The sequence below is a fragment of the Elephantulus edwardii genome, unplaced genomic scaffold, assembly GCF_000299155.1.
Source record: "Elephantulus edwardii isolate Elephantulus edwardi_28Jun2011 unplaced genomic scaffold, EleEdw1.0 scaffold00019, whole genome shotgun sequence".
In the NCBI taxonomy this organism is placed as follows: Eukaryota; Metazoa; Chordata; class Mammalia; order Macroscelidea; family Macroscelididae; genus Elephantulus; species Elephantulus edwardii.
Genome location: NW_006399769.1, coordinates 16,858,458 through 16,882,508, shown reverse-complemented (window position 1 = coordinate 16,882,508; position 24,051 = coordinate 16,858,458). Strand labels below are relative to the sequence as shown.

General features: G+C 38.9%; 2 protein-coding genes and 1 non-coding gene across 4 annotated transcripts in view; 2 read left to right on the top strand and 1 right to left on the bottom strand.

Moving 5' to 3' along the window:
- ATL2 (atlastin GTPase 2) overlaps positions 1-24,051 on the bottom strand; it is a 73,598-nt gene that overhangs the window by 34,103 nt on the left and 15,444 nt on the right. The window lies entirely within an intron of this gene.
- TRNAK-UUU lies at positions 9,974-10,046 on the top strand. Its single transcript has one exon. It is a non-coding gene; the product is annotated as a tRNA-Lys (tRNA).
- LOC102871833 (40S ribosomal protein S20-like) lies at positions 16,106-16,462 on the top strand. The gene has a single exon (XM_006882343.1). The coding sequence runs from the start codon at positions 16,106-16,108 to the stop codon at positions 16,460-16,462; it is 357 nt and encodes a 118-aa protein (XP_006882405.1).

Genomic DNA, 24,051 nt, shown 5'->3' with positions numbered 1-24,051 from the left:
TGAGATTTTTGTCTTATATATTGTGGACATGTTATCAGGAGGTATCAGTCTCTGGAGAAGCACATACGCTTAGAAAAGAGGATCATAAAAAAGACCAAGATCTTCAATAAATTGGATTGACGAAGTGGCTGCAACAATGGTCTCAAATAAAGCAACAATTATGAGGTTGACACAAGACTGGATAGTGTTTCATCCTGTTGTATATAAGCTAAGAGTCAGCACCAACTCACGAGCTCCTAACAACACTGACATATTATGACACTTTAAAAAAAATGTGTGTTTAGAACTTAAGGATACTTAACCAATCAGTATGGTTAAATAAAGCAAAAAAGTAAGTTAAGAAAAAGATGGTGGTGGTTGTTTGACTCACAGCAACCCTATGCACAATAGCTCTGAATCCTGTACTATCCTGAATCAATCAAGCTGCTTCTGAAACACCAACCACTATCTATTACCCTAGTCACTGTGACAATTCATCTCATCCAGGTGATTACAAATAATCACCAATTCTGTTTTGCATTGTTTTTTAAAACTATGTTGTTGCTATTATGTGTCACTGAATCAACTAGACTCATACAGACCCTATGAACAATAGACCTGAACCATCCTGACCATCTCTGAAACACGTGAGCCCACTGCTAGTTACTGTGTGTCAATGCATCTTGTTGACCATCTTCTTCTCTTTGGCTGACCTTCTCTCCACCAAACATGATGTTCCTTTCCAAGAACTTGCCCCTCCTAACAATATGCTCAAAGTATTTGAGGTAAAGCATCAACATCATTGCCTCCAAAGAGTATCCTTGTCGCATTTTCTCCAAGACATATTCAAAGGACAAAGAATGAACACTGTAGCTGGCATCAGGCCAGCCCTCTGTTACATACAACTATAAAATCTAGCAAATACATTAAGACATCTTTCCTCACATCCCCTATCTCTGAACAGTGCAGGACTATAATCAGTGGGAAAAGGAAACTGACGAGTCAGCTCATGATCCAATACCTTCAGCTCTGCCTGGGAATATTTGTCTACCTACAGCTAAAGCACAAGCAAAGATCAGAGAAACCAAGATGGCTAATCCTGAGGTAAAGTCCCCAAGGCCTTCGCTAAAGGCAAGGTGAGCAGGTGCTGGGGAACAAAACAATATGAAAGGACTCTGGGTAAGATGGTGGAGTAGATAGATGCCATGTCAGGCTCTCATCAACAATGACATCAAAAACAAAGATAATCCTGGAATGCTGAGAATAAGAAGGAAGAACCAAAGAAAAACAGAATGAGAAGGAAGCTGGAGCATGGTACCATAAGTGGTGAAGCACGGACATTCTGAAAAGCTGTTTATTTCCCTTGGGAGCTGGATCTGCAGTGGTCCCCATGCTGATGAACAGGTGATGGGAAAAGTACCTTCTTGTTCTCATGCCCTTTGGAGAGTAGGGTAGTGACTTTCCCCACTACCAACCATGAGTAGCTAGTGGTATTCCCTGGCTTTACACTGTAGTTCCCCAGAACTGTGACTAACACTTCAGATGGTAGCCATCTGACTGAGGACCTATCAACATCCACCCCTAGAGGGGCAATGAAGGACCTCTAGCCAGAGAGAGTGAGGCTCCTGCGAGACCAGCAGAAACACAGGTTGAGTGCTCTGTACCTTGACAGACACTTCTTGTCTAAGTGTCTCTAAGAGGCAATAGATAATCCCAAATCTGAAAAGAAAACAAGAAAAGAAAACGCAACAAAACACAAAAGACCTGGTCAAGAAGTAACAAGACGAAAACCAAAATACAGAATAAGAAATTTTTTTCAGAGGGAAAAAACTATTGGAGCATCAGAAGAAATTCAGAAAAATGTTACTTAAGCATCTTTGACATATTGAGGAAAATATAAAAGCAATATAAAAACAAAAAAAAACCCTACCCCACCTATGCAAAACCAAATACATCAAATAATTGGAAAACTAGAAGCAATGCAAAAACAGCTAAGTGAAATAAAGAACATTAAGATTAAAACTGTAAAGGATAAATGTTAAAAATCACTAGTGGTCAGAGAAATACAAATCAAAACAACTATGAAATATCGTCACACCTCAGCAACATTAACAAAGTATAACAGGATAGCAAACAACAAATGCTGACCAGATGCAGAAAGACTGGAACTCTCAAGTGCTGTTGATCAGAATGCAGAATGGTACAACAACTTTGAAAAGTAAATTCTGGTGGCCTAGTATTAAGGACATGTGCTGCTAACCAGAAGACACAGAAATCCATCAAATGCTCTGCAAGGGAAAGATGGGCACTCTCCTGTGTGATGTACTACTTCTGAAAACCCATGGTAGGATCAGCTGAGTCGGTTCTGTTTGGGCAGTTCCAAACAACAAATGTACAAGGCAGACTGGTATTTCCTCAAAAAGGCAAAAATAGAAATCTCATTTGACCCAGCTACTCCACTACTGGGAACATATCCTAAGAAATCAGAGTTGAGACAAGAACAGATACATGTACACCTGCAGCATTATTCATAATAGCAAAGAGACAGAAACAGCTCAAGTGCCCATCAACAAACCAATGGACAGAGAAACTGCTGTACATTCACATAATGGAATACTATGTAGCACTAGAAAACAATGACAAACTTGTGTTAACACTACACAAAGACAAATATAGAGGAATAACACTGAGTGACATAACTCAGTCACAAAGGGACAAATACTACATAAGACTTCGAGTATAAAACAAGAGCATTGGGGAGCTGGGAAAAAAGAAATAGAATGGATGAACACTGAAAGGGATCAGAGGAAGGGAAGATCAACCTGGAATGAATGGACAAAAAGACAGCAGGTCTACTGCAATTAACAGCCTGGCACAGTATATCTATAACTGATCAAAGGAGGAGATGGTAAGGGAGAAAGAGATTTGGGGAGAGGGGAGTAGGAAGAGAAAACAATACTCAGGCAGCAGAGATCAGTGGATGGATGGGGAGGGTGAAAGAAAAGGCCAGATCAAGTATGAATTTGTTAAGACACCGGGATAAATGGAATTGATCAACTGTAATTAATACTATAAAACAGAATAACAAAAGCCAGATAAAAAAAATAAAATTTCAGAAATATACAGTGGAAGGACAAAAGAACTGAAGAAATGAAACACAGAATTGGTGTTTATTCAAGTCCCCGATACACTTGGTATTCTTTCATCAGTACCAGGTCCAGGGGCATCTGCCCTTTTCAGGCTTCCTTGTTTACTGACCAACTTTCACATACACATATCCTTTGCAGCAGATTTACCCACTGCAATATGATGGGGTATTTTTGTTTTGGGGTTTTTTTACAAACAGAACCCCACTTTATTATAAATTTTGATGTTTGTTTCTTGGCTGTTGCTTCTAGAGGTGTCTGTTGTGGATCCAGGTTGAATGGGGTCCTTGACAAAATCTTAAATCTTTCATTTTATCACAGCATGGCTTGCTAGTCCAGTTATTAGAATTTTCGTTTACTTTAATAGGTGTGGGCTATAGTCTTTGATCACCATCAGTAAATGCTTCAAGTCATCCATCTTTGTTTTAAGCAAGCAAGGAGACCTGTGTTGATTTCTGAGCAAGGAATCATACACAGCCATCATTCATGTTATTGTAGTTTTGCAGGTTGCTGTGGTACTAAATGGATTTCAGTTGAGATTTCAGACTAAACATCAACTAGCAAGAAAGATCTGGTGATCCACTTCTGAAAATCAGTTCATGAAAATTCTGTGGACCACAATGTCCTGATTTAAATCACAGGAATGACGTAGGAATGGGCAATAGCTTCAACTGATTTTCAGATTTTAAACCAAATACATGGAATATATTTCAGGGGACGTTAAGATTTAATATTTGAAAATCCATCAATTATGGTATATTCTTTTTTCTATACTACTGGATTTGATATGCTAAAATCTTCTTTAAAACTCTTCCATTTACATTCAAGAGGGATATTAATTTTGTACTTTTTCTATAGTGTCTTTTCTATAGCCTCTATCAGTGGAATGTGATTCTTAGAAAAGTTAAAAGTATTTCTTCCTTTCTTTTTTCCTGGTGGGGTGGGGGGAGAAATCTCTGCGGTACTGCTATTATCTCTCCTTTAAATATTTAATAGAATTTATCAATGGGGGAAAAGCCAATTCTCATATAGGACCATTATTATAAAAAATTAAGGAAACGTTTACACACAGAATCAATTCTAGAGGTTTAACAGGCAGGAGAAGACGGGGGGGGGGTGGAACATTTATTTAGAGCTAAGGAGGAGGAAGGAAAGGAAAAACATTAAGATTTGACTAGACATTGTAATTAATTATGCTAATCAATGCTAAATAACATTATAAGACAAAATGTTGATAGAGATTGCATGAAAACGTAATGACATGTAACTTTCACTAAAGTTTAAAAAATTTCTTCATCTTTCTGGGGTGGGAATATGAAAATGTAGCTGGAAAAGTTGTTACTGTAGTTCAGAACTGTCAAGTAGTTCCTCAGTCACATTTAAAAAGTAAAAAGATCTACAACCAGGACAGAATAAAATAGATGAATGGGATCTTCTAAGAATCAAATCCCTATGAACATCAAAAAACTTCAACAGGATAAAAAGGAAAGCTACAGACTGGGAAAAAATATTTGGTAATGATATATTTGATAAGGGACTCATCTCTAAAATTTATAGAATACTCTAGCACCTCCACAAGAAAAAGGTAAACAACACAATCACAAACTGGACACAGGATATGATTAGAGATTTCACCAAAGACTTTCAGATGGCAAACACACACATGAAGAAATGTTCAAAATCCCTAACTCTCAGAGAGATGCAAATAAAATAACTATGAGGTATCGTCTCACCCCAGCAACAATAGCAAAGTTCAGCAGAGCAACAAACAACAAATGCTGGCAAAGTTCTGCAAAGATTATAACTCTTATTCACTGCTAGTGGGAGTGTAAAATGGTACAACCACTATGGAAGGCAGTATAGCACTTTCTCAAAAAGTTGAAAATAGAAATATAATTTGACCCAGAAATTCCATTACTAGAAATATGCCCTAAAGAAACCAGAGTTGCTACAGTTATTTGAACACTCATGTTTATTGCTGAGTTACTCACAATAGCAACAAGATGGAAGCAACCCAAGTGCCCAACAACAAATGAATGGATAGAGAAGTTGTGGTTTATTCACACAATGGAATATTATATGCAGCACTGAAAAACAAGGAACTTACAAAATGTTACACAACATGGGTGACCCTCAAGGACATTATACTGTGTGAAATATCTCCGTCACAAAAGGACAAATTCTGCATAACACCACTATTATAAAACAGGACTGATATGGGGGTTGGGGGAAACTAAGAGGAGAGAGATAATACTGGATGGGAACAGGTGAAGGAAAGAACTGTTTAAGAAGAATATATGATTAGGCATTATATGTACAACAGCTCAAAATAAGAGGTGCATGGCAAAGATGACTGGGAAGGAGGATGGGGAGAGATAATTGTGCGATGATGAACGAGTATTTTTTATTTTTTGTAGGGAACTGGGGGAGTGGGAAGGGAAGGAGAGGGGGTAAAATGTGCAACAGTGAATGAATGAAAATCTAACTTTTCTGTAGACTTTTGTTAAAAAAAGTTAACAAATTTTACTTCAAAAAGTAAAAAGAAATAATCTAAACTAATTCTATATATGCAAAATATTATAAATATACATCAGTATTTTAAAATTCAGATTTTAGTGGGTAGGATGTTGTTCTAGTAACCTAACCAAAAGTGGCAACCCCAAAGTGGTGCTTCCCTCATGTCAAATCTACCAGCAGTTCCACAGGAAGAGTACAACAATTTCTTCTCAAGTGATTTATAGCCTCTGAAAACCTGCAGGAGGGTCGCTCTGAGTCAATTCTGATTTGACTACAATGAATTGAAAAATGTTTTTGAAATGTGTATATTTTATACTTACAGCCCTCTAAATTAAGACAGTAAACATCTACCAGAAATATGATCAGTTATAAGCCACAAAATTTACCATTGGAAAAGTAGGTTAACAAATACAAGTTGTTACGAACATATTTAAATGTTTTCCAAACAAATCAAAGACCAAAAAAAAAATAAATAAATAAAATCCCCTCCCATATACACTTCTACCCATAAGGACAAACTGCTTCAGTCTTAAATGTCAAATAATCAAAATTAAATAAAACTGAGTTATTAAAAGAAATCTAATTTCAGTTCTTCAGCCATTCCCAAATGCTCAGAAGCTGTGTGTGGCTAGTGGTTACAACAGTGGACACTGCAGCACAGCAGATACATCAGGTCAAACTTTTCAAAAATCAGTATGTCTATTTCAGCAGCTAGCATCATGCTGAAACTATGCACGTTTCAAGACTCAACAACAACCTGCATTATACAGATGATAAAATCTTGATGAAATGGAAAAAAAAAACCAACCAAAAAAAAAACAAACAAAAAAACCTCAAGGCACCTACTGAAGCTCATCAGAGACTATATCCTTCAGTAGAGATTAAACTTAAATATAAAACAAAATCCTCACAACTGGACTAATAAGAAACATCATGATAAACAAAGAAAATATTGAAGTTGTTCGGTCTTTTGATCCTTTTACTTGGATCCACAATCAACACCTGCAAAAGCAATAGTCAAGAAAACAAATGACATAATACAACGAACAAATCTTCTGTAAAGGACCTCTTTGAAGTGTTAAAGAGTACGGTTGTTAGTTTGAACACTAAGGTGCACCTGACCCAAGCCATAGTATTTTCATTTGCTTCATATATGCATGTGAAGTTGAACAATGAATAAGGAAAACCAAATAATAGATGCCTTTGAACAAATACATCTTGGAATAAGTACAGCCATATACTCCTTAGAAGTAAAAATGGTGAAACTTTACCCACCCTCAAAAAAGGCAATTCACTAAATGTCAAATTAAAAATTATTGCTCAGACATGAAACAAAGCACTTTAAGTCCACAGAAGCCAGAATTATCTAGATAAAACAAAGCATGGCTCTGGGAAAAAAAATCACAAAACAAAAACAACTGATCTTTAGGTCAATACCTGTGCCAGTAAGTTTTGTTAACTATGACAGGTTAATTAATGGTGTGGATAACTTGATAAAATGGGTATATTAGTAAATATAGGACCCAAAACTCTGAAACAAAGAAATAACTTTCTCAGAACACTCTCTATAGTCTGTAAGATGTTTAAGCACTGGATATGTGACATAGCAAAGGATCAAATTTTTGGCTAAAAAGATGGTTCTAAAGAAGTTTAGGATGATAACTAGCCTTGAAATTTAATGAGAATTTTTTTTTTTTAATGAGAAATTTAAGTACAATTACAAATGCACTGAAGAATTTTCTGGTAAAGGAAGAATATTTGAGTTGATCATCAACAAAACAGATTTTTACAGAAAATTAGTGTTATTCTTAATTATTAATATTATTATTATTAATGCAAAGTTATAATAACAAGATGAAAAGCTATGCAAGCCAATCCATCTCAGCTCACCAATACCTAGTATGTCAATATTTATGTGTTCCATTTCTTTTTTGAACAATGTCCAATTTCCCATAATTCATTCATACCTGGTACATTCCATGTTCCAATTATTAGTGGTTGTTTGCAACTACTCTTCCTTTGTAGGAGCTCAGCCTTCGGTGCAATATTTGATCATCTAAATGTGCTCTATTGTTCAATTGTTACTGGCTTCCAAAGGCCTGTTATTTCAAAAGTGGATGGCTAATTCTTCATCCAAATAAAGTTTGTCTTGATTTGGGAGCTCTGCTATAGTACACTATCTGACAGACAAGCACTGTACCCCAAAGAGCAGATTACAACAAACATATATGTTAAGAACAGCAACATGCAAAGGCATTTCCCTAACATAAGATGGGGCAAGGTTAGAGCCATTGTTCACAGGGTCACTATGAGTTGTAGTAAACTGACAGCAGCACATAACAATGCCTGTTTTCAAAGCAAATGTTGATTCTATTATTGAAATCGCACTCTAAGGAGTATGTTATTGTCATGGGCCCTCAGAGGATATAAATCACTTGAGAACAGTGTCTCTATTCTCATTCAAGGAGCGGCTCTGGATAAAATGCCCGCCTGCCTTCTTTAGATTGGCTGTGCAACTCCTTACCCCATCAGGCCATCAGAGCTCCCTCAAAGAAGCACAACAATAAAGTAGAAGAGTGAGAGATAAATGCTTCTTCAGCATGTAATGTTCAAAGTTTTAGAGTATATATCTTAAAAAAAAAATCCTGTAAGCCAGATGATAATAATTTGGGGAATAATAATAAAGTCTTTGGAATAATGTAACTCTCCTTTGCTTGATAAAGTCAATCAAAGAAAGAAGGTAAACTGATTTCCATGTTCTTTTGTTCTTATTCTAAGAAGCTTGAATTAATTCACTTAATCTAATGTAGGAGGAAAAAAAATCTCTGAAAAGCAGTGTTGACATTAAGCACAAAATCACTAGAACATTTAAGTATCTAACTAATGTCCTTAAAAAATATCTGTTAAATCAGTCAAACTTTCTTTTCAACAGCAAGTATGGTATTATAGAATGAAATAGAGTTCCTTAACAAAAATAAAATTCGTAATTATAGGAACTAATGATATAAGACTATTATCCTGGGACTAAGATCTGCCAAGTAGTCTTCTCTCCCTAGAAACAAGGATTCAAGAAGGCAGTAAAGTGCAAAGACGATAATCAACAATGGTTGAAAACTTGACAGGACTGATTAAGATGTGTAAATCAGCCCCTACTCCTAACAATCTTACCTTCCATCAATCTTAATATCATAGACAGACCATTTTGTGGCTCCTGATGTGAAGCATCAGGAAGCATACAGTATCAACTATACTGTATTTCAAAAACTGAATCCAAGGAGCTCTAGTGGCTCAGGGTTGTACTGAGGAGTTGTATGGCCTCTGCAAAGCACCAGCGGATCCAATCAATATAGGTAAACTCCTCCTCTGCAATTTACTGCTTCTGACAATCTACTGCAGGGTCAGCTTCAACTGTACACAGCAACAGCAGCAGCAGCAGCAGCAAGATTTTACTTGCATAGGACATTAATTCTTCCACAAATGTAGCTAATTTGATTCCTATGCAGCCCATCAGGTAAAATCCAAGTGTAAAGTTGTCTCATGTGTCTTTTAGGAAAAGTATCTGCAATGAATAAATCATTGTAAACACAAAATTCAATCATTCTATTTCCAGCTTCATTTCTATCGCCAAGCCCATATTTTCCAACTACTGTTCCTTCTCCAGTGTTTCCTACTGTTGCATTCCAATCACCAATTATCATTAACGCATCCTGACTGTATGTTCAGTCAATTTCAGATTGTAAAATTTGGTAAAAATTCTCAATTTCTTCCTCTGTGGCTCTAGATATAAAAGCATATATTTAAATAATCATGTGAGATATATATCATCCCATCATTCACAACACTGTATTTCAGAATAGAACCTGAAATTGACTTTTTTACTATGAATGTAACACCATTCTTCCTGTTTTTCATTCCAATAGGTAGTGTCATGATAGATGGAGAGAAGGTTGAAACTGTCAACAGGTTCTTGCTTAGATCCACAAGTAACACCCTTGGTATGAGCAGTCAGGAAATAAGGAGATACACTGCACTGGGAAAATCTTCAGTTAGAGACCTTTCCAAATTATTGAGGAGTAGTAATGTCAGTTGGGGGACTAAGGTGCATCTGACTCAGGCCATAGTCTTTTTGATTACTAGCTATGTATCTGAGAGCTGGACAATGAAAAAGGATGACAGAAAAGAATTGACGCTTTTGAGCTTGTGGTGTTGGAGAAAAGCACTGAACATCCCATGGACAGTCAGGAAAACGATGTCTTGGAGGGGTGCAGTTGGAGTGCTCTTTAGAGGCAAGAATTATGAGGCTTTCTGTTGCAGACCGAGGGTCCCTGGTTGCCTGGATAGCTCAGTCGGTAGAGCATCAGACTTTTAATCTGAGGGTCCAGGGTTCAAGTCCCTGTTCGGGCGCCAGAATGTTGCAGACTGAGGGTCCCAAAGAATAGAATAATTTTATAATAAAGAGACAAACAGCCAGGAATGAGATAGAGCAGAGAGCATGAAACAAGGGGCCAACAGTTCTCGACTGAAGACCTCAAGCCAAGCTTCTCTGAGTATTTATATAGAAAAATAAGGAAGTACAAAACAAAGGATAATGGTGAAATCTTTTACAGATAAGGCCAAGTTCCTCTTTAGGTTAATCTCAAGAGGGAGGGATTCATTTGATAAAAACTAAGAACAATGCTGACTCCTAGGGAATGCCCTAGTGTCACAAGGTGACCTTCAGCTTGTATTAAGCCTCCCTCAATTCCTGATACAGCATTTGGTCCATTATTATCAAATTTGGTATTCGGCTTCCCTCAGCTTTCCCTCACATACTTTGGACATGTTGCAAGGAAGGGCTATTCCTTGGATAGGAACCTGATTTTGAAAAGGGTGGAGGGTCAGCGAAGAGGAGGAAGACCCTCAACTAAATGGACAGACACAGTGACTGCTGCAATGGGCTCTTGTGTGTCAGGAAGTGTGAGGATAAGGCGGGACAGAATAAAGTTCAGAACTTTTATTCATAGGGTCAGTATGAGTCATGCTCAATTTGATGGGCACCTAACAGGATTGCCTGAAAACCTGCTGCACAGTCAGCTATGAGTCAGCTTTGAGCAGATGGCACATCATAACAAAAACAAGTGGTGGTGATGTTTTTAGGTGACCCTGTGAAGAACCAACCTGAACCCTGTCCAATGTTGTGCCATCTTCATCATCTCAGATACACTAGAACCCACTGCTGAAGTCATGCCAATCCATCTAGATGGGAGTCTTTCTCTTTCACTGACCCTCCACCTTTCCAAGCACGATATCCCTTTCAGAGGAATAGCCTTGCCTAGCTACATGTCTCAAGTGTGAAAGACAAAGCTTCATCATCTTTGCCTCCAAGGAGCACTCTGCCTGCATTTTTTTCAAGACATTTCTGTTTGTTCTTTTGGCAGTCCAGGAGATATTCAACATTCTTCTCCAGGACCACAAATCAAAGACATCAATTCTTCTGTCATCCTTAGTCACTGTCCAGCTCTCTGATGCACAGCAGATGACGGAGAAGACCATGACCTGAATAAGGTGCACCTTAGTCTTCACACTACAGATGAAGCTATTCTAAAAATCTGAGCCTGACCAAACCTCTATGAATAATTGCAAAAATCCAAATCAACTTCCATCTGTATACTGTAGGTTGTTGATGATTCTTCTTCCAACCCTGATGCCATATTATTCTTAAATTATTATGAAGCACCTAGATAACTGTGTTTGCATAATCAATAAAATCCAGGCAAACATCTCTTTGGTACTGCTTTCAGTTAATTATATCCTTCATATAATAATAGCCTCTTCTAAATCTAGCTTGCATTTTTGGCAGTTCCCTGCTGATTGGTGGCTTATTGGTAAGGAATTGTGCTTCCAATGTTAAGGTACATGGTTTGAACGCACCAGCTGCTCTGCAGGAGAAAGATGGGCAATATCCTCCCCTGTAATTTACTGCCTCTGAAGAGCTGCTGGAGGGTAAGCAATAGGCCAGTAAAGATTCAATCATACATAAAAGTAGAAGCAAGATTTTACTTGTGTAGGGTATTAAAGGTATTTTATGATGGTTTCTCAATTTTGCTGAATCATCTTTTGTTGGAATGAGCACAATATGGATTTCTTTAGTTGGATGTCTATGCTGGATGTATTCCAAATTTCTTGACATAGACTGAGTACATTCAGATCTGTATCTGTTTGTTGAAAAACCTCCATTGATATTCTGTCAGTTCCAAGAGTCTTATTTTTTGCCAATGCCTTCAGTGCAGCTTTGACTCCTCTCTTTAGTCCTTGATCATATGCTACTGTCCAAAATAACTGAGGATTAACCAATTCTTTCTGGGATTCTGTATCTTTCCCACATTAGTTTGATGCTTTCCATGTCATTCAATATTTTACCCAGAGAAACCTTTAGTATTGCAACTCAAGGCTTGAATATCTTCTTCAGTTGTTTAAGTTTGAGAAATGTTGAGAGTTCTCTTTGGTTTTCTAACAAGCCTTAGCATATCTTATTACAATATTTTGCTTGGTCTTTTCAGCTATCTTTTGAAATCTTCTGTTCTGCTCTCCTACTTCATTATTCTTTTCTAATTATCTTCTCTAAGTTCACAAACACGTTTTGAAGTCTTTTCTGACATGCAATTCGTGTTTTCTTTCTTTTCTTTTTAATAACTTGTGTCATACCGCAACTTACCAGGTCTTCTGTCATTAGTGTTCATGCAGCAAAGCAAATCTGTTCCTGAGATGGTCTCTAAATTCAGGTGAGATAAACTCCTGTATTTGGATCCTCTGGGCTTGCTTCAGTTTTCTTCAAGATGAACTTGCTTCACGAGTCTGCATGTCGTCTTTGCACAGGGCCCATGCTAATCTTCTCTGTATCATCCCAATTTCAGTATATGTGCTGCCAAACAAGCACTGAAGATGAACTTGCATATAAGCATTTGATGGTTGGCTCTCCAGTTGGTCCCTGGCCTTATTCTAATGGGTGATGTTGAGCTTCTCCACCATCTCTTTCAGGGTACCCTGGAGGGCCAAAAAAATTTTTTTTCACATGTAGTTGTTGGGATTCTTGTGTATTACATTTGGTAAGGTACATGTCAGTTACCATTTAAAAAAAATTGCAAGGAACAAGCTGTTGGCCATACAAAATTCTATCAGTTCCATTTCTGTCACCAAGGTTTTATTTTCTAACTACCAGTCCTTCTTTGTTTCCAACTTTGCTGTTCAATCACTAATTGCTAGTAATGCATCTTGATTGCATCTACAATCAACTTCAGACTGTACAAGTAAAAAATCTTCAAACATTGTAGGCCGGTGTGCAAATATGAGCAATTAGATCATCCCTATATGCATATCAATATTATACTATCACCAAAAGCACTGTACTTTATTTAGGCTGATGAAGAACCAGTTGCATGCCCTGGTGGAAGAGCTGTAGAAGACAGGAGACTTGGCAATAAAATCTCAGGGACACAGACACTCTCCTGTATTATGCCACCTATAATAAATTTTTAGTCCCATCCTGGCTTATCTAGCTGAGGTCTAGGAGATAAACACTGAGGTCATCAACAGTGACTACAAAGCAACCTCTTGAAGCTGCCTTCATAGGATACTAGGACTTAAAGCAGTATCTACCGGGCAGAGGAGCCAATGTCAACTGCCTACAGAAGGTGGACTGGTGCCAGCATGATAAAACTTCACAGATTGCCATCGAGTTTGAACTGAGTCCTAACTGACCCTCCATTGGGTCTCTGAGGCTGTCCATTGCACAAGAAGATCTGCCATTCTTTCTCCTGAGGAGCCACTGATAGATTCAAACCACTAGGGAGGTGTGGCCTTTGGGCTAATAGCTGCCAACTCCTTTTGAACTATGCCACCAGAGCTCCTTATGACAGAACTCAGTAACTGTACAGGAATTGTTAATCTGGGTGATGTATAAACAGAGGTTCTTTATGATGATCATGTCACTTCTGAATAAAATCAATGTGTTCCATAATTACAAGTTCTCGAAAGGGAAATAATGAAAAGTATAGGTTTACTAAGCAATGAAGTAGAACTAAGTATAAGGGAGATACAAGCCAGAACTAGCAGAGACAAGAAAGTCTCTTAAATATTCTGAAACACTGTTTCTCAGGTTTTTTCCTACTTCCATAGCATTTTAGGAAGAGACATGACTGAGAAGGGGGAAAGGATATCATTCTGAAAATAAACACTTTTTTAAAAACACACAAGTCAGGTGATCCTAAAATCCTGCACTCATTCATTCCACTATTTCCCTCAATTCATTCACCAGAAATGGTTCTAAAACACTCCAATGTTCGCTTACTAAAATGCAGGGCCAAGGGGCCTTTAGTTAGCCAGAGTCCTGGCTAACTAAAAGGAACGTATGCAGTCTGTAATAAGGTTAAGTGTTTTAAAATTTCTATTTAAAATCAATTTCTTTAAAACCCTACAAAGAAAACTGGAGGCATACTGGTGAATTCTTCCAATCATTTAAAGATGAAATGACACAAATTTTACAAACACTGCCAGAAAACGCAAAGGAAACACTGACCACTTTGCTTCATGAAGTCAGTATTATTACTCTGATATTAAAACCAAAGACATTACAGATATCTATCACAAGGCCATAAACTACAATCATATAGTTCTCATGCATAGACATAAAAATCCCTAATCAAAATCACTATCCAGATCATAAAGAACATTCAAAATGCGGTAAGAACATAAGCACCTCCATTTAGTAATGGCTAAAAGATTTTAAGAGACAAATCAGAGAAATCTATGAATGGTAATAAACATAAGACAAGACAGTCAGAACCATAACCACTATCACCACAACTACTACTACCACCCATCACAAGGATGGATGGGATCATAACTAACAGCAACTTACCCACTGGGTTTCCAAAGCTGTAAATCTCTCTACAGAAACAGACTGCCTTATTTTTCTCCTGAAGTACAACTGATGGATTCAAACTGCCAACCTTTTAATTAGCATCCAAGCTCATGCCTACTCTACCACCACAGCTCTTTCCTCAACATAATGATGTTGATTAAATAAATACAAATTTATACCATAGAGAAAAACCACTACACATTGACCAAGAAAGTCAAAATTACAAAGACTAACAAGACCAGATGGAAAGCATCACTCTCATACATTTCTAATCGAGAGCATAAAATAATACAAGAAAACTTTTTTAGCCCTAACACACAGAGACACCCTTACTAAACAACCCAGTAATCACACTCAGGCATTTAAGAGACATTAAAACACAGCAGCAAAAGAGTATGTGTGTTCACAGCCATTTTATTCATGATATCCAAAAACGAGAAACCAAATAAAATCTTGCTGAAGATTACTGCAAAATGGATGGAGCAGTACATCAACAAAGAACTACCAGAAATTCAAGCTGTATTCAAAAGAGACGGCTGCTGCTGTCAGATACATTCTGTCTAAGGGACAGCATACCAGAAGGATGTTTACTTGTGTCTTCTTATTAACTATGAAAAAGCACTCAACTGTGCAGATCATAGTAATTTATGGATAACTTTCTGAAGAATGAGTATTGTGAAACACTTAATTGTATTCATATGGAACCTGTACAAGCCCAAGAAGCAATTATTCCAACAGAATAAGGAGCTACAGCAGGTTTCAAAGCAGAAAAGTTACGTGTCAAGGTTATATCCTTTCACCACACTTCTTATTCAATCTGCACACCAAGTCAAGTAATTTAAGCAGCTGAGCCACATGGAGAAAAATGTGGTATGTTCTTTAGAGGCCTGAAGGAAGACTGACACAACCTGGCTTGCAGAAAGCAAAGACAACTTAAAATGCTCAAGGATGAAGCTCAATTACTAGTCTCCAGCATGGGTTACACCTCAACATCAAAAAAGCAAAAATCCTCAAAACTAGACCAATAAGAAAAGACTGGAGTTGACACATAATGCAGTTTACTTAAATGCAGATACACACCCACAGAAGAAGCCTTTAAGAAATCAGACAACTTACTGAATTGGGCAAATTTGCTGTCAAGTGATAAAGAATAAAGAGTCACTTTAAAGTGTCCTTTGTTATTTCCAATTGCTTCATATGCATATGAAAGTTGGACAGTGAGTAAAGAGAAGATGAATTGATGACTTTGAATTTGTTGTTGCTGTTAAGTATGACTCACAGAGATGAGAAGTGTGACTCATAACAATCCTATGAACAAGAACAGATCTGAATATTCTCCTATCCTGTGCCATGCTCATCATCTCTGATATACGCAAACCCACTCTTGTAGTCACTGTGTCAATCCATTTGGTTGAGGGAAGTTACGGTAAAGAGTACTGAATGAGCTCTCTAAGGAAGACGCGGTAGCTCTTGCAGGCGTGCGGTGTTCTCCCGCTCCTGCTCCTGACTCACCGCTGTTCGCTCTCTCCGGGGAACAAGTCGGCCAGGAAGCCGCGCCGCAGCCATGGCTTTTAAGGACACAGGAAAGACGCCTGTGGAACCGGAGGTGGCCATTCACCGAATTAGGATTACCCTAACCAGCCGCAACGTAAAATCCCTGGAGAAGGTGTGTGCCGACTTGATCAGAGGCGCAAAGGAGAAGAACCTGAAGGTGAAGGGACTGGTCAGGATGCCTACCAAGACTCTGAGAATCACTACAAGGAAGACTCCTTGTGGGGAAGGTTCCAAGACCTGGGATCGTTTCCAGATGAGGATCCACAAGCGACTCATTGACTTGCACAGTCCTGAGATTGTCAAGCAGATCACCTCCATCAGCATTGAGCCTGGAGTAGAGGTTGAAGTCACCATTGCAGATGCCTAAATCAACTATTTTAATAAATTGACTATCCGTTGGTTAAAAAAAAAAAAAAAAAAGAGTACTGAATGAATACACCATAGACTGTCAAAAGAACCAACAAATCTGTCTTGGACAAAGTGAAGTCCGAGTGCTCCTTAGAAGAATGTTGAAACTGACACATTTTGAGCATGGTATCAGGAGAGGTCCATCCCTGGAGAAAGAAGGGCCAGAAGATTTTACAGTTTTAACTGCCATTTATTTAACTTTACATTTAGGTACTTTGTAGCGATGTTAAGACAAAAAATGTCCAAGCCACTTTTACCTATCACGTAATCTCTCTAAGTTATCATTTCTGTGTGAAGAGAATAAGATGATTTTTCATAACTAAGGAAAAACAAAAATCAGTTTGAACATACTAAGTGTGTGACATTCTTTCCTAGGCAGTTGTTCTACAACCTTAATTACCTTTTGTAAAAGTATAGTGATTTACAATGTTCCATTAAAGCTTTGTTCTGAACCCTTAAACAGAAGTAACGATCCAATTTCTTAGTAAGTAAACATAAGAATCCATGAAAATCAGAAGAAGGAACATAAGAATCTGGCGAGAGGCGTAAAGTTAAACAGAAGCGAAAAAGGAGATGGGAGGAAACAGGTGTCAGGGAGTTTTCTACTTTTAATGTTTTCCTATACCTAATAATGAAGCTTAACATCCAATAAACAAAGATTCTCACCACTGGGCCAACTGGGAGCATTATGATGAATGGTGAAGAGATTGAAATGGTTGACAGGTTCAGTTTGCTTGGCTCTACAATCAACACTCTTGGTACCAACAGCCAGGAAATTAAAACATGAATTGCACTGGGGAACGTCTGCTGTCAGAGACCTCTCCAAAGTACTGAAGAGCAACGTCAGTCTAAAGACTAAGGTGCACCTGATATAGGCCATGGTCTTTGCAATTACTTGCTATGCATCAGAAAGCTGGACAATGACTTGTGATGATAGAAGGAGAGTTTGATGCCTTTGAGCTGTGGTGCTGGAGAAGACTACTGTACCATACATACTGCTAGGAGAAAAACAAGTGCATCCTGGAGAAGGTGAATCCAGGTTGCTCCTTGGAGGTAAGGATTCTGAAACTTCATCTGACTTACAATGGACATGTTGCAAGGCAAGATCAGTCCTTGGAGATGGATGTCATGCTTGGGAGGGTAGAGAGACAGCGCAGGAGAAGAAGACCCTCTATGAGATGGATTGATTCAGTCACTGGGGTAATGGGGATGGGTGTGTCAGAGACAATAAAATTGGCACGGGATAGGGCAGGATTTAGGGCTATTGTACACAGGGTCACTATGAGTTGCAGGCAACTCGAAGGCACATAACAACAACAACATAGCTAATAAAACAATATGTAAATTAACCCCTTCCATAAGAATAAAAATGTTTCAATGCCTTAAAAATCACCTCTATCACTTAGCCACCCAACTCTCACTTGAGTATAATTATGCCTCATTAAACTGTTCTTAGTTTAGTAACTCATCTAAAGCAGGGCAAGTACACTCTTAATATTATGATACAGCACCCAAGGGCATTATCAATTATTCCTGGTCACTAAGAATTAAACTTTCCACCACACATACCTACTAAAATTGAAAACATTAACTTCAGTTTCTGTAAGAAACTGAAATTACAACTTTTTAAATGTCCATTATTCACATTTCTTCTGGTTTGTATGTTTGTTGTTGTTGTTGTTATGTGCCATCAAGTCACCTGTGACTCATAGTGACTCTGAACTCTGCTCGATCCTGAGCCAATCTCATCATCTCCAAGAGACCTAATTTCATTGTTCCTGTCACTGAGTTAATTCATCTCATCCTGATGTTGTACAATTTGATGTGGGAACGGTGAGGGAAACTGAAAGTAACTTCTCTAAAACAATGTATTCAACTAAACATAAATAAACTAGTGTAAAATTAAAAATAAAATAAAAATATAAATTAATGTTCAACTAATTTAGACACACAATTAGTATATCAATGTACTCTTCAAACCTTTTAAAAAAAAACAACCAACAAAGATTCTCACCACTAGGCAGACTGGCAGCATTATGATAGAGGGTGAAGAGATTAAGACTGTTAACAGCTTTCGTTTGCTTGGCAGCACAATTGGCACCAGCAGCCAGGAAATCAAAAGACGAATTGCACTAGGTAAGTCTGCTGTCAGGGACCTCTCCAGAGTACTGAAGAGCAATGACGTAAGTCTGGAAACTAAGGTGCACATGAACCAAGCCATAGTCTTCACAATTGCTTGGATGCATCAGAAAGCTGGACAATGACTAGGAATGACAGAAAAAGAATTGATGCCTTTGGTGCTGGAGAAGAATTTTTAATATACCATGGACTGCCAGGAGAACAAACAGATTCATCATAAAGAGGGTGAAATCAGGCTGGTCCTTGGAGGCAAGGATTCTGAGGCTTCGTCTGGCATACTTTGGACATGCTGCAAGGACATACCAGTCCTTGGAGAGGGACATCATGCTTGGAAGGGTAGAGGGAGAGAGAGAGAGCAAGACCATAGATGTGATGGATTGATTCAGTGACCAGGGAAATGGAAGTAGGGTGTCAGAGATAGTAAAGTTGGTACAGGATAGAGCAGACTGCAGGTCTATTGTACATAGGGTTGCTATGAGTCGCAAGCAACTTGATGACACATAACAACTCTCTAGAGCACTGAAGAGCAACAATGTCAATCTGGAGACTAAGGTATGCCTGATCCAGGCCATGGTCATTGCAATTACTTGCTATGACTAAGAGAGCTGAACAATAACTAAGGATGACAGAATTATTGATGCCTTTAAGTTATAGTGCTGGAGAAGTGCTGAACAAAACGTGGACTACCAGGAGAACAAACAGACCCATCCCGAAGAGGGTGAAACCAAGCTGCTCCCTGGAGGCAAAGATTCTGAAGGTCTGTCTCAGATACTTTGGGCATGTGGCCAAGAGGGCCCTATCCTTGGGGAGGGACATCGCGCTGGGAAGGGTGGGGGGACAGTGCAAGAGAAGCTAAGCTAACCCAGGATGAGGTAGTTTCACTCAGTGACTAGAGCAATGGGATTAGTTCTGTCAGAGACTATGAGATTGTCTCAAGACAGGGCAGGTTTCAGACCTAAGATACACAGGATCACTGTGAGTCACAAGCAACTTGATGGCACATAACAAGGCTTCCCCGCCCCCTTAAAAAAAAAAGCCTACCAGATATCTGAAGGAGAAAGCAAGCAGTGGCAGTCTGTTTCCATGAAGATTATTACCCAATGGTTTCCAACTCTGACCTACAGGCTCACTGGGTGGGAAGTGACTGACAATTATGGGCTTGCTAATGATGACAGAGTTTTAGTGAGTAATTTTGACAAGTAAATTGCTAGAGTTTTCTATTTTCTTAATCTGGAAACTGTTAAAATTTATTATCACAATGAAACTGCTAGTATTTTCAATACCTACAGGATAGTTTCAGGTACCAAGTAACAGACTGGCCTCCACAATACATCAAAGCAACAGACAGGTGGGGGTTCAGCCTTGTTGTTGTTGTTGTAGTACATCACCAACACATTATCGACTCAGCTGATTCTCTGGTAGGTTTGCAGAGACTGCAAATCGCAGTCAGTCAATCTTTCTTCCGTGGAGCAGCTGGTGGATTTGAACCACCTGCCTTTGGGTTGGTGTCTCCTTAACCAGTAGGTGACCAGAGCTCCCTGGTATTACAACAAAATAAGACATTTTCTCTATTCTGTTCCTTATAGGGGGGGAATATGACATAAACCATCCATGGGACTGAAGGTATAAGAATTTAAAACAACACTATCTTCAACAGACTTATATTGTTGCTTTTTGGACTGATTTTTTCTTGGTTCTTTTTCTCCAGAAGCAATTACGTTTAGACTACTAAAACCTACTTCCATTATGTGTGGTCTGTACTTTAGCAGACATTTGGTAAAGTTCTTTGAAAACACAGAAGCAATATAGGTTACAAGGTTAAAGACATGTTTTACCTACATGATTGTGTGACAAAAATTATCACACCTATCAACAGGTTAATACTCTAATATAACCAACCACTCTTAACAAAGCTATTGAGAATTCTGTATAATAGTTTAGAAAAGGTACAAAAGACAATCTCACTTTTTAAAAAATATATTCAGAATGCTTCAAAATGTTAAACTATTGGTATGAAGTTACCAGTCACCTAGTGAACTTTTAAGTCACTACTGGGCTTTGTGGCCAGACTGATAATCAGAAATAAGAACACTGACAAGGTCAAAACTTGAACTTCAATAACATGTATTTGGGGGGAGGGAGGAAGACGTTTATAAGTCACAGGTACTATAAGATTATAAATTAAGGGAGCTCTAAAAGACTAGTGGCAAGAAGCTGCACTGCACTCCCAGAAGCATGCAGTTCGAATCCACCAGATGCTCTGCAGGAGAAGGAGGGGCAATCTCCTTCTGTACCAGTCCTATCCGATTTGACGGTACACACATACAAAAAATTAAAATTAAAAAAAAAGATTATATGAAGATTATTAGATTGTCTCTTTCACTGCTATTAAATCAGGAGAAAATAAATTTTTCTTCTAAGATTCACATATTTTTCCATTTGAAAGCAACCTTGCTCCCACAAGGTTGAAATTATGCTGACAGCACAAAATTTTCAAAGTTCTCACTTTAAAAATGTTGAGGCAGAAAAATGCATTTCTTTAAATAGATGAATAAAAGTGTAAAATATTATGAATGCATGAATTCAAAATCTTTTATTCAAAGTTTATCATCAAATAATATTTTTTTATTTCATTTTAGTAGTTTTAATTTAAGCATGGGTATAGACGAGTGTCTATTAATTGCTAATCAAAATATTTAAGAGTTCTAGAGAAGCGATGGTTAAGAGCTGAGCTAATTGTCAGGTGAGTAGAATGGATGTGGAGCAGAAAATCTGCCCAGTAAACACTACAGCATGCTGTCTTCATACCAGGTCATCATGAGTCCAAATCAACTGAATGACAATCACAAAATTCTCTTAGAATGTTGTTGTTGTTGTTGTTGTTGTGTACCACAGATTCCAAACCAACCCCATAGCTGACCCTCCAGCAGGAGACTGCCCATCCTTCTGCCAAATTGCTGGTAGATTCGAATTGTGTGCCTCTGGGATTGCAGTGCAGCTTCTTGCCACTAGGTCACCAGAACACAGCAATGTATATATAATGTAGGGTGGAGTTCTACTGTACCTACTGTTTATTTACTCTTTAAGGATGATAAAAAAACAGTCTTAGACTTTTCCAATATACAAGGGTTTTCCCCCTGACCATTTGAAATTATTTTAAACAGTGTGAGTATATGGATTGCTGTCTTAGATGTTTGCAGCCCTCCCCTACCCCAGACATACCTGCCATCTCCCAATAGCTAGACTACTGCCAACTAGTCTGTTGTTATAGGTCCTTTTAGAAACACATAATCAACATTTAAGGCTGGGTGCCACTAATTCTTTGCGAAAATCCAAATATTAAGGGACCAGGGAGATGCCACTACCCCCTGATTTTCATCAGAGGAAAAAAAATTACATGTTATGTATACAGAACTCTCTTCACATTTGTATTACTTTCCAGTTATTGGAGCATAAAGATTTCTATCTCACTTTTTCATAACTGTTTAAATTGTTCACTGTCAATTATTATTGTAACATACATATTTTTTAATTATATTTTATTAATTTTCATAAACATTTACAGAGATTTTGGGCTTCCACTCATTCATTGTTGCACTATTCTCTCTACCCTCCTCCCAGTTTGTTCTTGTCCAAATGCCACAGTGCTTGTCAAAGCCAGTTCTGATTAATCTTCTTTGTCAGTGTGTCCTTTGCCATTCCCTATCACTCCTCCCTGAGAGAGACTTCACCCTGAGTCATAAGGAAAAGGGGATGGCGTATTCTCTTAGCTACTTCCTGCTGAAAAGGGACGCTGTGGGTTTCAGGGTGAAGATCTTCTCTCCTACTCTAAAGGGCCCCTTTGGCAGTAGGAAACACATAGACTATTATGGAGATTGATTTTGGAATTTAATTAATCAGGCACACTAACAAACACGAGTTCCAGGTACACTAGAGTTTAAGAATCCCTTTAGAGGCTTGTTTGTAAAGGTACACTGGTTGTTAGGTGTTCTTGAGTCAACTCCCACTCATAGTACCCCTATGAACAGATGGGAACGGTGCCCTATCCTGTGCCATAGTCCTGATGTCCATCCTGCTCCACCCCACTGTTGTAGTCACTATGTCAATCCAACTCAATGAGGGTCTTCCTCTTTCTCTCAAGCTCTACCTTTCCCAGCAATGTTTCTTTTTCCAAGGATAGGCCCCTCCTAAGAATGTGTCCAAAGTACCTAAGATGAAGTTTCACCATCCTACCTCTAAGGAGTACCTAGATTTCACTTCCGTCAAGACAGATTTGTTTGTTCTTTTGACAGTCCATACTCTTTGCCAACACCAGAATGGTTCTTCTTTGGTCTTTCTTACTCATTCTCCAATTTTCAGATGCACAGGAAACAATTGAAAATACGATGGCTTGCATGAAGTGCACCTTAAGTCTTTAAACAGATATCCTTGATCTTTAATACTTTAAAGGATAGGGCCTATAAATCTACATTTTTAACAAGCATTCCATCAATGACTAAGGTAATTCTGATGCAAGAACTACCCTTTGGGGTCACTGACTTTTCATCAAGAAATCACATCTTGAGGGAGATCCAAGATGGCGGCGGAGGCAGAGACAGCGTGGTGAGCTGCGGGAGCAGCAAACCACTTAAAGCAGGGCCATTATGGCCTTCCACAGACTTCAGCTTATTGATAATTGAACACTTAAACAGGTGATGACTGGCCCTCAGTGAAGATCAAGGCTCAACAACAGGAATTCAAGGATTCCCAAGGAGAAATGGGTGAGTCTCATGGCTCCCAACCCCCACCTGCAGAGCCCGCACCATGCTGGACAGCTGCTGCAGCTCCATGAGGCTTCCACAGCCGGAACGAATGGATTCCCTCACCCAGGATGGCTGCTGGGCACCGGACCTCCTCAAGACTGGTACAGTGAAGCCACCACACTGCTGCAAGGTGGACTTGGTCTGGAGAGAATTCTTAGAGCCAGGATGGCGGCTGTGGGGGAAGCGGGCACCGGCCAGCCGCCCGCACAAGAGGGGCCGTGCAGCCGCCGAGCGCCTGTGTGGTGGGGTGGGGGGCTGCGCCCCCAACGGCTGCCCGTGCTGGGGGGGGCCGCGCGCCTCCCACAGGCCTCCTGTGCTGAGGGGGAGTGCACCCCACTGGTCGTCTGCGTAGGAGGTGGGGGGATGGGATGCATGCCCACCACCTGCAGGTTTGGGTTTCCTTGGACAGACCAAAGACGATGATTACCTATGCATTGGACAGGCCAAAGAAGATGATTACCTATGCATTGGACAGGCCAAAGAAGACGATTTACCTATGCAATGGATTGCGGAAAGTCACTGTGAGTCTGATGACCTTAACAGTGGCAGCATGCACAAGAGGACCGACATCCTAAATGCACCACATATTTTGTTCTGTTGAATGCTT